Source organism: Rhinoraja longicauda, chromosome 1 (assembly GCF_053455715.1).
Source record: "Rhinoraja longicauda isolate Sanriku21f chromosome 1, sRhiLon1.1, whole genome shotgun sequence".
Classification (NCBI taxonomy): Eukaryota; Metazoa; Chordata; class Chondrichthyes; order Rajiformes; family Arhynchobatidae; genus Rhinoraja; species Rhinoraja longicauda.
This window is the reverse complement of record NC_135953.1, coordinates 139,686,884-139,702,373: the sequence shown is the minus strand read 5'-3', so window position 1 is coordinate 139,702,373 and position 15,490 is coordinate 139,686,884. Positions and strand designations below refer to the sequence as shown.

The following is a 15,490-nucleotide window of genomic DNA, read 5'->3' as shown; positions in this document are numbered from 1 at the left end:
AGGGAGGGAGGGAGAGAAGGAGAGGGAGGGAGGGAGAGAAGGAGAGGGAGGGAGGGAGAGAAGGAGAGGGAGGGAGAAGGAGAGGGAGGGAGGGGGAGAGGGAGGGAGGGGGAGAGGGAGGGAGGGGGAGAAGGGGAGGGGGAGAGGGAGGGAGGGGGAGAAGGGGAGGGAGGGAGAGAAGGAGAGGGAGGGAGAGAAGGAGAGGGAGGGGAGGGAGGGAGGGAGAGAAGGAGAGGGAGGGAGGGAGAGAAGGAGAGGGAGGGAGAGAAGGAGAGGGAGGGGGGAGGGAGGGAGGGGAGGGGAGGGGAGAGGGAGAGGGAGAGGGGAGGGAGGGAGGGACTGAGAGAGGGAGAGAGACGGGGAGGGAGAGAGACAGGGAGGGAGAGGGGGGGAGAGAGAGAGGGAGGGGGGGAGAGAGAGAGGGAGGGGGGGAGAGAGAGTTGTTGGGAGTTTTGGCGGGAGGTCGACGCTTGAGTGACGGCGCTGCGAGTGACGGCCGGAGGCGATGCACCGATGGAGTTGCTGGCGTGGGCTGAGCCTGAAGCCCTGCTGGCGCGCGGCGGCGGCGGCGGCGGCGTCCCGGGCCCTGCTTGGCGGCGCGCGCTCCGGCGGCGCCCAACGGCCGGGCGGCCTCTACTCCTGCTGCCTGGCAACGGCGGCCGGGCCCGCGCCCGCGGACAGCACCAGCACCAGCACCAGCACCAGCACCAGGCCCGTGCGGCTCGCCTGCGCCTCCGGCTTCTGGGGGGACACCGCCACCTCGGGTGAGGAGACGGCCCCGCCCCCGCCCTCTCTCTCTCTCCCTCCCTCCCTTTCTCTCTCCCTCCCTCCCTCCTTTTCTCCCTCCCTCCCTCCCTCCCTCCCTCCTTTTCTCCCTCCCTCCTTTTCTCCCTCCCTCCTTTTCTCTCTCCCTCCCTCCCTTTCTCTCTCCCTCCCTCCCTCTTCCCTTCCTTTCTCCCTCCCTCCTCCCTTCCTTTCTCCCTCCCTCCCTCTTCCCTTCCTTTCTCCCTCCCTCCTCCCTCCCTCCTCCCTTCCTCCTCCCTTCCTTCTCCCTCCCTCCTCCCTTCCTCCTCCCTTCCTCCCTCCCTTTCTCCTTCCTCCCTCCCTTTCTCCCTCCCTCCCTCCCTCCCTTTCTCCCTCCCTCCCTCCCTCCCTCCCTCCCTCCCTTTCTCTCTTCCTCCCTCCCTCCCTTTCTCTCTACCTCCCTCCCTCCCTTCCTTTCTCCCTCCCTTCCTTCCTTTCTCCCTCCTCTCTTCCTTTCTCCCTCCTTCCCTCCAAGTCAAGTTTATTTGTCACATACACATACACGATGTGCAGTGAAATGAAAGTGGCAATGCCTGCGGATTGTGCACAAAAAAGAATTGCAGTTACAACATATAAATAAAGATAATACAGTTAATACAGAGAAGACAAAATGTAGTCCCTGGAGTCATAAAAGTTGACAGTCCTGATGGCCTGTGGGAAGAAACTCCGTCTCATCCTCTCTGTTTACACAGCGTGACAGCGGAGGCGTTTGTCTGACCGTAGCAGCTGGAACAGTCCGTTACTGGGGTGGCAGGGGTCCCCCATAATGTTGCTGGCTCTGGATCTGCACCTCCTGATGTATAGGTCCTGCAGGGGGGCGAGTGTAGCTCCCATGGTGCGTTCTGTCGAACGCACTACTCTCTGTAGGGCCATCCTGTCCTGGGCAGAGCTGTTCCCAAACCAGACTGTGATGTTCCCGAACAGGATGCTCTCTACAGCCCCAGAGTAGAAGCAATGAAGGATCCTCAGAGACACTGAATTTCCTCAGCTGTCTAAGGTGGTAAAGGCGCTGCTTTGCCTTACCCACCAGTGCGGCAATGTGAGTTGCCCATCAGTTCTACTCCGCCATTCAATCATGGCTGATGTATCTCTCCCTCCTAACCCCATTCTCCTGCCTTTTCCCCACAACCCCTGACACCTGTACTAATCCAGAATCTATCAATCTCTGCCTTAAAAATATCTATTGTCGCCCGTCACAGCCTTCTGTGGCAATACATTCCACAAATTCACCACCCTCTGACTAAAGAAACTCCTCCTCATCTCCTTCCTGAAAGAACATCCTTTAATTCTGAGGCTATAACCTAGACTTCTACACTGGTGGAAACATCTTCTCCACATCCACTCTATCCAATCCTTTCACTATTCGGTAAGTTTCAATGAGATGCCCCTCATCCTTCTAAACTCCAGCGAGTACAGGACGAGCAATAAAATTGAATTAAGTTCATAGATCGGCTTAGCTATTATACTTCTGAATGGAGGAGGAATATTGCCCATTTTTATCACTAATTGCCTGAAAATTCAACATTGGTTTCAGTGGCATGCTATGCAGGATGTAGGATGGTAACATGACTTCCACTCTGAACACCTAACGTAAAGAATTAAAAGGTTCTGAATGCAAGTGTTTCAATAGAATAATTTCAAGCAATTTTGTAGCATGACCTGAAATCCATGGTAAAACTACTGTTGCAATATCCACCATCCTTCTGAATAGTCAGAATACTTTTTTTGGTGAAGGTAGGTGCTTAATAAGCGATTCGATGTAAAATGTCTCCATGTGTATTTAAAAATGAATCTGAAAAGAACTTTCATTTGTCTCCCCTCAGTTCCACAGTTGGTGTCTGGTGGGAACCTGGATTTCCTGGTGTTTGACTACCTGTCTGAAATCACTATGTCTTTGCTCGCTGCTGCTAAAGCCAAATCACCCGTGAGAAACATGTTTATTTTATAAAAACTATGGGCATGTGGTCAAGTTGCAGTTCACAATGTATGCACGAGGTTATTTTCATTGGAGGGAGGGTGGTAGAGGAAAAGTGGGAATACCAGAATACTATCCCTGATCACGCTCTTTTTTCGTGGGACCAGTTGGTCCTTTCTTGGACGGTCCACTCATGTTTCTTTGAAGCTCAGCATTTTAAGAAGAAGGCTGCCACTGTAGGCGGATGAGTGAAAAATATTAACATTATGGTTTCAACTTACAGAGATCGTTGCTTGAAAGGCAGTGGAGGCCAATTCTCTGGATGGTTTCAAGAGAGAGCTAGATAGAGCTCTTAAAGATAGCGGAGTCAGGGGGTATGGGGGGAAGGCAGGAACGGGGTACTGATTGAGAATGATCAGCCATGATCACATTGAATGGCGGTGCTGGCTCGAAGGGCCGAATGGCCTCCTCCTGCACCTATTGTCTATTGTCAGTTCACTGGAAAGCACAAGTGAAATTGTAATCAGTCAGTCAGTCAGTGTAATTAATCCCATTCAGGCCTTTGGAAATGAACAACGTGGTACGCGGTGAGATAATAAAATCAGACTCTGCGAAAACCATCAAAATATATGGGCTCCTCGGGTTATGAATAACCTGACTCACAGAAATCTAACTTTATGCAATTTCTCAATTAACTGTGAAAAGTTTAATTTTATTCATTAATGGTGGGATTCAGTATAAATATTTGTTTAACTATGGGTAGCTTTCGGGTGATTACTCAATGACATTTTTTAAAGTGTAGTGGTGCACACAGAGCAATACGGTATGGGTTACTATAGAAAATGGACGTTTCTAACTAATGGAGAATTCAGCTTATTGTTCAGTTGTCAGGAGTGCAACCCTATGTAACCCAGGGACAGATGGTTTTTCAGTAATAGGTTTTGTTGCCTTGTTGCTATGTGAATCTCCCGTGCCTGCCAATTCTCTTGAACATTCTGCATACAGTGCCCTCTATAATGTTTGGGACAAAGATCCATCATTTATTTATTTGCCTCTGTACTCCACAATTTGAGATTTGTAACAGAAAAAATCACATGTGGTTAAAGTGCACATTGTCAGATTTTATTAAAGCCCATTTTTATACATTTTGGTTTCACCATGTAGAAATCACAGCTGTGTTTATTGTGGAGTACAGAGGCAAATAAATAAATGATGGGTCTTTGTCCCAAACATTATGGAGGGGCACTGTAGATGGCTGAACTTTCTTCATGGTGTACTGTAACAAAATGTGTGCAGGATTCAAGGATTCGGATCAATGACAATGGAGGAGGCCCAGTACATGAAGGTCAGATTGGGAATGGGAGGGAGAGTTGAAGTGTTGAGCCACCGGAAGATCAAGTAGGTTAAGACTCCTCCATTGTCAGAATGAGGCCCAGCGCAAATTGGAGGAACAGCACCTCGTATTTCGCTTGGGTAGTTTACACCCCAGCGGTATGAACATTGACTTTTCTAACTTCAGATAGTCCCTGCTTCCCCTCTCTATCCCCTCCCCCTTCCCAGTTCTCCCACTAGTCTTACTGTCTCGGTTTACATCCTAGCTTTGTCCCGTCCCCTCCCCGACATCAGTCTGAAAAAGGGTTTTGACCTGAAAAGTCACCCATTCCTTCTCTCCCGAGATGCTGCCTGACCCGCTGAGTTACTCCAGCATTTTGTGTCTAAGAACCTTGTAAATCTCCTCTGCACTCTCTCCAGCTTACCCGGCATCTCAGCCATAGCAGGGTGACCCAAACAGTACACAATACCCCCAAGAGCAGTCTCGCCAACATCTTGCCCACGTCTTGCACAATACTGCAGCAAGGGGATCGAGTTGGATGAGTCTATGGGCGATGTACAGATAGGGTGGTTTGGGGGAGGGAAAGAAACTTCTGGAAAAGGGGGGCCGTGGGGGATTGGGGGACGGTTTTGGAAGAAGGTTGTGAGGCCCTGGGTAGATCTGAAGAAGAGGGAAAGGGACAGAGTTACCTGAAATTAGAGAATTCAGTATTCTTGCCATTGGGTTGTAAGGGCAGAATATAATGTGCCATTCCCCTCGTTTGCATTTGGCCTGGTGCTGGTAGTGGAGATTGCTGTGGACAGACAGGAGAATAGACAATAGGTGTAGGAGTAGGCCATTTGGCCCTTCGAGCCAGTACCACCATTCAATGTGATCATGGCTGATAGACAATAGACAATAGGTGCAGGAGGAGGCCATTCGGCCCTTCGAGCCAGCACCGCCATTCAATGTGATCATGGCTGATCATTCACAATCAGTTCCTGCCTTCTCCCCATACCCCCTGACTCCGCTATCCTTAAGAGCTCTATCTAGCTCTCTCTTGAATGTATTCAGAAAATTGGCCTCCACTGCCTTCTGAGGCAGAGTATTCCACAGATTCACAACTCTCTGACTGAAAAAGTTTTTCCTCATCTCCGTTCTAAATGGCCTACCCCTTATTCTTAAACTGTGGCCCCTGGTTCTGGACTCCCCCAACATGGATATGGGAATGGGAAGGAGTTCCGGATGACCATAACGTACAGAGCTCAGGTGCTCAGCAAGGTATCTAGTCTGCGCTTGGTGGAATCAATTTAGAATGTCTCCGTTTAACATTTCAGGTTGATGATCTTTTATCAGAAACCATTTCACAACTCTTGTTTTATATAAGGTCATAAGTGATAGGAGTGATATCTCTCCCTCCTAACCCCATTCTCCTGCCTTCTCCCCATAACCTCTGACACCCATCCTAAACACACATATATGTGTGTGAACAGTGTCAGTATCCAGTGCTAAGTTTTAATTTTAGCATACCTCTGCTTTAAGATCATTGAACAAAGTTTATAACTATTATTTATTCACAGGTTTTCTGAAATAATATCTACCTTTCTTACAGGATCTCGGTTACGTGCCCGATTTTGTGCACATAGCAATGGCTCCATTCATAAAGGAAATTCATAAAAGAGGTAACAAAGTTTCAGTTCTGATTTCTTTTCTTGCGTTTCTTTTGAATTGATCTACAGTTTGAAATCTTTAAATCCACACAGCAGTATGCCTATAAAAAAGAAAAGCCTTAAAATTTGAGGTGACTTTTATTTGTTATGTGCAATCACATGTGATGTCTTTCTAAATGTTCTAGAACAACAAATATAGCGGGGCGTAGTGGTAGAGTGGATGGCTTACAGCACCAGAGACCCGAGTTCAATCCTGACTAGGGCTGGCTGTACGGAGTTTGTACGTTCTCTCTGTGACCCAGTTTTCTCCGGTTGTTCTGGTTTTCTCCCACACTCCAAAGGCGTGCAGGCTTGTAGGTTAATTGGATTCTGTTAAATAGTGTGTAGGATCAAACTAGTGTACGGGTGATTGCTAGTCAGCATGGACTTGCTGGATCGAAGGACCTTTTTCTACGCTGTATCTCTAAACTAGACTAAACTAAACAACACGCTGCATTTAATACACATTTGCCTTAAATTAGAACCCTTATTTACAGAAACATGAGGATTACTAGTAAACTTTTGTTCAGAGTTGAACAAGGTATTTTTTTGAAAATATATTAAGATATCAATTTGGGCAGAATGTAGGAAACTGGAGCTCTGCAGCAGAGCAATTATTTGCCTGAATTCTAACTATTTAACCATATTGATTTTAGTTTAGTTTAGAGATACAGCGTGGAAACAGGCCCTTCGACCCAACGAGTCCGTGCCAACCAGCGATCCCCGCTCATTAACACTATCCTACACACACTAGGGATAATTTACACATACACCAATCCAATTAACCTACATACCTGTACATCTTTGGAGTGTGGGAGGAAACCGAAGATCTTGGAGAAAAACCACGCAGGTCACGGGGAGGACATACAAACTCTGTACAGACAGCACCCGTAGTCGGGATCGAACCCGGGTCTCCGGCGCTGTGAGGCAGCAACACTACTGCTGCGCCACCGTGCCGCACTTTTTTGCAGAGATTGCCAGCACTTATCTCAACACGATGAAACTGTTAACTTGTTTAATCTTTCGGGATCATTGTCCAACTGACTACTGCAGGGGCTTTGCATGCCTATAAATTTTCAGCATTGATCAAATTGGTCAGCTATAACGGAGATGAGGAAAAACTTTTTCAGTCAGAGAGTTGTGAATCTGTTGAATTCTCTGCCTCAGAAGGCAGTGGAGGCCAATTCTCTGAATGCATTCAAGAGAGAGCTAGATAGGCTAGATAGAGCTCTTAAGGATAGCGGAGTCAGGAGGTATGGGGAGAAGGCAGGAACGGGGTACTGATTGAGAATGATCAGCCATGATCACATTGAATGGCAGTGCTGGCTCGAAGGGCCGAATGGCCTCCTCCTGTAGGTTAATTGTCTATTGTCTATAATGATTGCGATATTCAGCTAATTTTCATTAGTGAGCACTAAAATAAAGAGTTACCTTTGAGACAAAGAATCTACTGGCTTTAATCAATGATGAAGCAGAGATCTTTTGGGGCAATGAAGATAGTCCATGTTTAGAGGTGTGGGGTAAGAATAAGTTACCTAAAGTACATTCTAATCAGTGTGTGTGCAAAGGAAATATTTGTCTTCAAAACATTGGAAGAAGTTGTGATGAAATTGATAATGGAAGGTTTGAAAAGTGTAGGGATCTCTCTCCATGCACTTACTTCATCATTGTGTACTTCAGGTATCCGTGTGGTCTGCAACGCTGGTGGTGTGAATCCCCTTGGTTGTGCTGCTGCCTTACAGGAAGTTGTTATGAAAGCAAAACTAGACTTGAAGATTGCAGTTGTGACAGGAGATGATTTAATATTTATGGTAAGTCGAAATTGTATTTTCTTCAATAAATCAGTAATATAGACAACGGTCAAATAGTTTGTCCTGCACAATTCACTGTGAGATGCATATTTTTTTTCAAAGATAATTATCATTTTCAGAAATGGCTGATGTTAAAAACAGCTGTATTCATTTCATAATTTTACTTGGCGTTTAGCAATTTTGTTATAAAGATTTATTGCAACCAAAGTATAAAATGGCAATGATGTGAAATATGTGGGAAAGAACTGCAGATGCTGGCTTAAATCGACGGTAGACACTAAATGCTGGAGTAACTCAGCGGGTCAGGCAGCATCTCTGGAGAGAAGGAATGGGCGATGTTTCGGGTCGAGACCCTTCTTCAGACTGATGTCAGGGATTTGTGTCTAACTATGTGAAATAAATGGGCTGGTATTCCCAACCAGTGGCTGATCTCCCAATCTCTCTGTTGAATTACGTATAATGGTCAGGCATAGAGAAGCAAAATATACTGAAAATATGAAATAAAAACTGGTGTTAATGGAAATACTGAGCAGGTAATTTAATATTGTGCTGTGAAAAATAGGATTAACATCTCAAGTTCATAAAAATTCTGGACCTTTGAAATGTTGGAAATTAGATGCATACTGTCACTTCTCTCCCAAATACATGCCAATATATTGGCCAACTGGGAAATATATTTGTAAGAAGGAACTGCAGATGCTGGTTTAAACCGAAGGTAGAAACAACAAGCTGGAGTAACTCAGCGGAACAGGCAGCATCTCTGGAGAGAAGGAATGGGTGACGTTTCGGGTCGGGACCCTTCAGACATATTTCTTCTTCCCTTCTTCAAATATATTTGTTCTCTAATGTTGTCCTCAATCACACTAATATGTAATGAGTAATAATTAGTGTTATAAAGATGTTCAAAATGTCAACTGCTTACTAAACTGAACTTTAAGGGCTGCCTTACCAAGTTCATATTTTCAATTTCTTTAAGAAATCAATGCTGGACAAGTAACAGTAAGTAATTGATTAGGATTAATTAGATATTTGTTGTGGTTTTAAATTAGCATCGCTGGAGGTGGCGAAAATGTCAGAGGACAAAGTCCCCCTAGTCCTTACCTTTCACCCCATCAGCCGTTGCATACAGCACATAATCCTCTGACATTTTCGGCACCTTCAAAGGGGATTCCAACACTATTCACATCTTCCCATCTCCATCCCTTTTCACCTTCCGCAGATACCATTCCCTCAGCAACTCCATGGTTAACTCATCCCTTCCCACCCAAAATACCCCCTCCCCAGGCACCTTCCCCTGCAACCACAGGAGAAGCAACCTGTCCCTGTACCTCCTCCCTCGACTCTGTCCAGGGACCCCGGCAGTCCTTTCAGGTTAGGCAGAGGTTCACTTCCACCTCCTCCAACCTCATCTACGGTATCAGTTGCTCATGATGTGGACTCTTACACATCGGCGAGACCAAATGCAGACTGGGCCATCGTTTCGTGGAACACCTTCGCTCAGCCCGCCTGAACCTACCTGGTCTCCCGTTGCTAAACACTTCAAATTCTGTTTATTTTTTAATACTAAATTAATGTATTATTAAGCATTTAAATATATATATATCTAGGAGTAAGACATACGGTCTTTAACAATGGTGATAATTTAGGTAATAATGTTCATTTCTAATTCTCCACATTATACTTATCAGTTAAGGGTTGCATTACTTTGATGACTACATATTTTACTGCTCATCTGTAATATCTTGTTTTATATTTGCACAAAGATTCAGATCCAGCTTTCCATGTACATCATTTTAAATAATTTGGCGTAAATTCTGAGATTATAGCTTGTGGTTCTGAGTTCTGCTATAAGAAAGAAGAAACATCCCCTCCTTTTCTCAATATTATACAGTATTTTATTTATTTTAAACAGCCCAATCAGATAATTGAAAAAACACAGCTCAAGATGATGTAAATCTGAAATGAAGAGAAATGGCTGAACATCTAACAGATCAGATTGTCGCTCAAGTTCTCGTCAGCGAGCCAAGTTTCCCATTACAAACATCCCGTGCATCATCTTGGAAAATAGTTTCCATAGCTTTGACAAATCTATAAATAAACCTTGGCACTCATGAGTAAACCCAAACCGAAGGCATTTCAGGATAGGAAATAAATGATTGGGTTACTGATTGAGAATGATCAGCCATGATCACATTGAATGGCGGTGCTGGCTCGAAGGGCCGAATGGCCTCCTCCTGCACCTATTGTCTATTTTAGTCTATTGTCTAAATGCTGCATGTGGCACGGTGGCACAGTGGCACAGCGGTAGAGTTGCTGCCTTACAGCGAATGCAGCGCCATAGACCCGGGTTACATCCCGACTACGGGCGGCGTCTGTACGGAGTTTGTACGTTTCTATGTAGGTTTTCTCAGAGATCTTCGGTTTCCTCCCGCACTCCAAAGACGTGCAGGTTTGTAGGTTAATTGGCCTGGTATAAGTGTCAATTGCCAAGTATCGGGCTTATCACCAACGGGGATGAAACAAACTATAGAGCAGAGGTGCAGAACCTGGCGGACTGGTGCTCGGATAACAACCTGTCCCTAAATACCACCAAGACCAAGGAGCTGATCATCAACTTCCGTAGGTCACATAACGGGGAATATGCCCCGATCTCTATCAACGGGGACAGTGTGGAGAGAGTGTCCAGCTTCAAGTTTCTGGGCACTCACATTTCGGAGGACCTAACATGGTCCAATAACACTGCTGCGCTGGTCAAGAAGGCACAACAAAGACTGTTCTACTTAAGAACACTGAAAAAGTCTGGTCTACCCCAACAGCTGGTGACGACCTTCTACCGCTGCACCATAGAGAGCATCCTAACGCATGGCATCCCTGTGTGGTACCTCAGCTGCACGGAGGCAGAAAGGAAAGCTCTACAGCGGGTAGTCCATAGAGCTCAGAGGGCCATCGGAACACAGCTACCAGACTTGGAGGGCATCTACAACACACGATGCCTCAAAAAAGCCACCAGCATCCACAAAGACTCTTCACACCCCTGCAACAGTCTGTTCGAACTCCTTCCATCAGGCAGACGATACAAGGCCTTCTACGCCCGCACCTCCAGACTCAGGAACAGCTTCATACCCAGGGCCATAGCTGCTATGAACCGGTCCTGCTGAGCCGGATGGCCACAACGCATAGATCAACTTGCACTTTACCCTGTCTAAAAAAAAAAAAACTGTTACAATTGTTTCGTTTCGTTGGGTTGCTGTTAATTACTTAAATTATTGCATCGTATGGGAGGCGCATTCCCAATCTCGTTGTACCCCTGGGTACAATGACAATAAAGATATATTGGATTGTATTGTATTGTATTGTGTGTAGCATAGTGTTAATGTGCGGGGATCTCTGGTCGGTGCTGCATCTCTGAACTAAACTAAACTGAACTAAAATAGATGACTAAAAACCTGGTGCAAAAATGGCTAAACTGCGTTTCAGTGTATGAAGTAAAATTTAGAATAAGCAATTGCTGAGTAATTCTTATTTTCGTCACAACGTTTCATGCTGAGCATTGTGAATACTGGTTGAGGTTATCTATCCATTTAAATCACTCTATGCGCATACCATCGGATAAATCTATAATTAATTATAATATATTAATTATAATAGATTATAATTAGACTCGGGTTCGATCCTGACTACGGACGCCGTCTGTACGGAGTTTGTACGTTCTCCCCGTGACCTGCGTGGGTTTTCTCCGAGATCTTCGGTTTCCTCCCACACTCCAAAGACGTACAGGTTTGTAGGTTAATTGACTGGGTAAATGTAAAAATTGTCCATAGTGTTAATGTGTGGGGGTTGCTGGGAGGCGCGGACTCGGTGGGCCGAAGGGCCTGTTTACGCGCTGTATCTCTAAATCTAAATCTCATCAGAGGGTGAACAGTTTAGAATAAATAAATCATGGAGCTATCCAGCCTGGAAACAGGCTCTTTGGCACCAGTTGTCCAAGTTGCCAAACTGAGCCAGTCCCACCTGAATGATCCATATCGTTCCAAATCTTTTCCATCCATGTGCAGGAAGGAACTGCAGATACTGGTTTAAATCAAAGTCAGACACAAAATGCTGGCGTAACTCAGCAGGACAGGCAGCATCTCTGGGGAGAAGGAAAGGGTGATGTTTCAGGTCGAGACCCTTCTTCAGACTAGTCTGGTTCATGGGGTTTATAGATTTTTTTTTTAGATTTAGAGATACAGCGCAGAAACAGGCTCTTCGGCCCACCGGGTCCGCGCCGCCCAGCGATCCCCGCACATTAACACTATTCTACACCCACTAGGGACAATTTTTACATTTGCCCAGCCAATTAACCTACATACCCGTACGTCTTTGGAGTGTGGGAGGAAACCGAAGATCTCGGAGAAAACCCACGCAGGTCACGGGGAGAACGTACAAACTCCATACAGACAGCGCCCGTAGTCGGGATGGAACCCGGGTCTCCAGCGCTGCATTCGCTGTAAGGCAGCAACTCTACCGCTGTGCCACCGTGCCGCCCAGTATTAACTACTGGGAGAGGATGGACGTACATGGATTGTTTTCTCTGGAACACCGGAGGTTTCGGGGAGACCTTTATAGAAGTACATAGAATTATACGAGGATAGAGGTAGTCAGAGCGAGGTAGATGGGATAGTCAGTTGGAATCTTTTTCCCAGGGTGGAAAACTCAAATGTTAGAGTGCATACCTTCAAGGCGAGAGGGGCAAAGTTTAAAGAAGATAGACCGACGTGGACCCGCTGGGTCCAAACCTCTCCTGCGGGCTCGGCAACCCTCCCCCAACTGACCATCCGTAGACCCGTTTCCGGCCGAGGAGTGTCCCCTGGGGCAGTGGGCAGGTGAGGGGGGACAGGGAAGGGGAGAGGGAGCCACTCAGCTTGGCCCCGTGTGGCCAGCACTGCGGGCAGAGCGAACCGTGGACCCGAAACCTCTCGTGCAGCTCGGAGGCGAATGGCGGCGACGGCCATCTTGGTTGACCCTCTGCCGCCGCGCTGCACCACGGGAGGAAGGTCAGGTGCGGTGCACTCCAGGACAGGCGCCAGTCATCCGCTAGTCTCGGCGGGTGGGGGGGGAGGGGAATGCATTTATTAAAGTTTAATAAATTGTTTTTAAAAAGTAACAAAACATGATTTATTGAGACCATGGGGGAATGGTGAGGAGGGTGAGCCTGAAATTGTTGCGTTATCGTGTACCGTTTTGGCTGTCTTTCCAGAACAAATCTATCCACAAACAAACAAGATGAGAGTTTTAGTAATATACTGCACCGTGGACCCGTTTGGCTCATTCCTCGTAGAGGAGGAACAGGGAAGGGGAAAGGGTGTGACTGAGTGAGCCCTGGACCCAAAGCCTCTCCTGTATTGGTGTAGCACCCTCAAACCCCCCACTCAATCCCCTCACCCCCACTCCCCCCCCACCCCCAATCTTCCCTCCTCCCCATCCCCAGTCTCCCGTTCCCCCCACCCCCACTCTCTCCTCTCCATCCCCACTCTCCCCTCCTTCCCACCCCACTCTCTCCTGCCCCCCACTGTCCCCTTCTCCCCACCCCCACTGTCTCTTCCCCCACCCCCATCCCCACTGCCCCCCTTCCCTCTACCCCTTCCTCCCCCACCCCTACTCTCCCCCTCCTCCCCCCACCCCCACTCTCTCCTCCCCAACCCCACTACCCCCCTACCCCCACCCTCCCCTCCACCCACTCGGCCCCCACGCCCACCCCCCTCCGTGGACCCGTTGGCGGCGAAAGCCACTTACCAGTGCCCGTGCATACATCGGTGACTGCCGGCGTGTGAGTCTCCCCCGGGTGCGGGCGAGGGGAGAGGGAGCCACTGACCCTGGGCAGGCGGCCCCGCTACCGGCGGCCATCTTGTTTGGGCGAGGAAGGAGGGAAGCGCAAATGAAGTCGTACATGGCCCATTGTGACGTCATACGCTGAGCACTTTTAAGAAATGGGTTAGAAAGGATTTTTTTAAACTTTAAAATATCTCTAGCTTTAAAAATGTAGCTTCAATTTGAATGAGAGTTGTTTCAAATTGTGCACGGGATAGTGGTGAGTAAGGTGGGCCAAAAATTGTGGCGCTGTGGTGGATCGTTTTGGCTGTGCGGAACCACAAAGTTATGGTGCACACATACACGCATACGCACATACACACATACACACAAACAAACCGTTTGTTTTAGTAATATAGAGATAGACAGACAGACAGACAGACAAACAGACAGACAGACAGACAGACAGACAGACAGAGCAACTGTTTTAACACAGTTGGTGGTGAGAGCATAAGAAAATAACTGCAGATGCTGGTACAAATCGAAGGTATTTATTCACAAAATGCTGGAGTAACTCAGCAGGTCAGACAGCATCTCGGGAGAGAAGGAATGGGTGACGTTTCGGGTCGAGACCCTTCTTCAGACTGATGTCAGGGGGGCGGGACAAAGGAAGGATATAGGTGGAGACAGGAAGATAGAGGGAGATCTGGGAAGGAGGAGGGGAAGAGAGGGACAGAGGAACTATCTAAAGTTGGAGAAGTCGATGTTCATACCACTGGGCTGCAAGCTAAATATGAGGTGCTGTTCCTCCAATTTCCGGAGGAGGCCCATGACAGAAAGGTCAGACTGGGAATGGGAGGGGGAGTTGAAGTGCTCGGCCACCGGGAGATCAGTTTGGTCAATGCAGTGAGAGCATGCTGCTCGGATTGGTGGTTGAGGCAGATAGAATAGTGGCATTTAAGAGACATTTGGATAGTTCATGGGTGTAAAAGGAATGGAGGGATCTGGATTATATGCACGCAGTGTAGGGTTGGCCTTGGCACCATGTTCTGCACAGACATTGTGTGCCGATGGCCCTATTCCTGTGCTGTGCTGTTCTGTGTTCATGCATAGATTGCTCCTTTGGTCCCTAACCCTTTCCTTGGTTACCTCTTGCTCTTAGCATACTTATAAAAGTATTTTCTGGGATTTGTATAAGTATTTGAGGGATTTTCCTCAAGATTTCATGCCTCCTTTACCTTCCCATTTTCTTTTTGAAGCATCTCACTACATTTACACTACTCCTCAAAGCCAATCCTTCCCTTTTTAGTGCTTCATGCTTACCATACCCTTCCTATTTTTCCTCACCAAATCCTCCTCTTATTTGGCATGCAGGATTCCCTGGACTTATCCTCCTTAGTTTTTCCCCTTATGGGAACATGTTAGCGTTTTAATTTTAAAGAAAATCTACTTCCTGAATGTAGATGTAAATGCAGTCTAGGTTTGCCAAGACGTGCCCAATAATATTGAAATCAAATTTCCTCCTAATCAGCTGCATCATGACTTTCTGATTCACTGCCTCGACCTGTAAAAGCAAACCAACCTATATGCCTTCAACTTCCCCTCCCATTCCCAATCTGACCTTTCTGTCCTGGGCCTCCTCCATTGTCAGATTGAGGCCCAACGCAAAATTGGAGGAACAGCATCTCATATTTTGCTTGGGTAGTTTATACCCAGCGGTATGAACATTAACTTCTCTAACTTCATATAGTTCCTGCTTTTCCTCTCTATCCCCTCCTCCTTCCCAGTTCTCCCACTAGTCTTCCTGCCTCCGACTACATTCTATCTTTGTCCCGCCCCCTCCCCTGACATCAGTCTGAAGAAGGGTCTCCACCCGAAACGTCACTCATTCCTTCTCTCCAGAGATGCTGCCTGACCCGCTGAGTTACTCCAGCATTTTGTGTCTACCTTCGATTTAAACCAGCACCTGCAGTTTTTTTTTCCCTACACTATATGCGTTCTTTATCTACTTGTGTTGACTTTCAGGGAGTAATTGACTTGGACCCTCTGTACAACTATGATGTTAAGGATCATGTCATTAATTGTATATTTTTATATATTTTCCCCTTACATTCCTTCTCCCAAAGTGCGACACCTCACCCTTGCTCGG

At 47.0% G+C, this 15,490-nt stretch overlaps 1 protein-coding gene across 1 annotated transcript in view; it reads left to right on the top strand.

The window, feature by feature from the left end:
- The first annotated feature begins 436 nt into the window (after positions 1-436).
- Positions 437-15,490, top strand: part of LOC144597784 (uncharacterized) — a 126,188-nt gene continuing 111,134 nt past the window's right edge. Inside the window, exons 1-4 of the mRNA XM_078407366.1 lie at positions 437-764; positions 2,628-2,728; positions 5,644-5,713; positions 7,421-7,551. Coding sequence (XP_078263492.1) covers positions 506-764; positions 2,628-2,728; positions 5,644-5,713; positions 7,421-7,551 — 561 coding nt within the window. The 5' untranslated portion in view covers positions 437-505. The remainder of the gene's footprint in view (positions 765-2,627; positions 2,729-5,643; positions 5,714-7,420; positions 7,552-15,490) is intronic.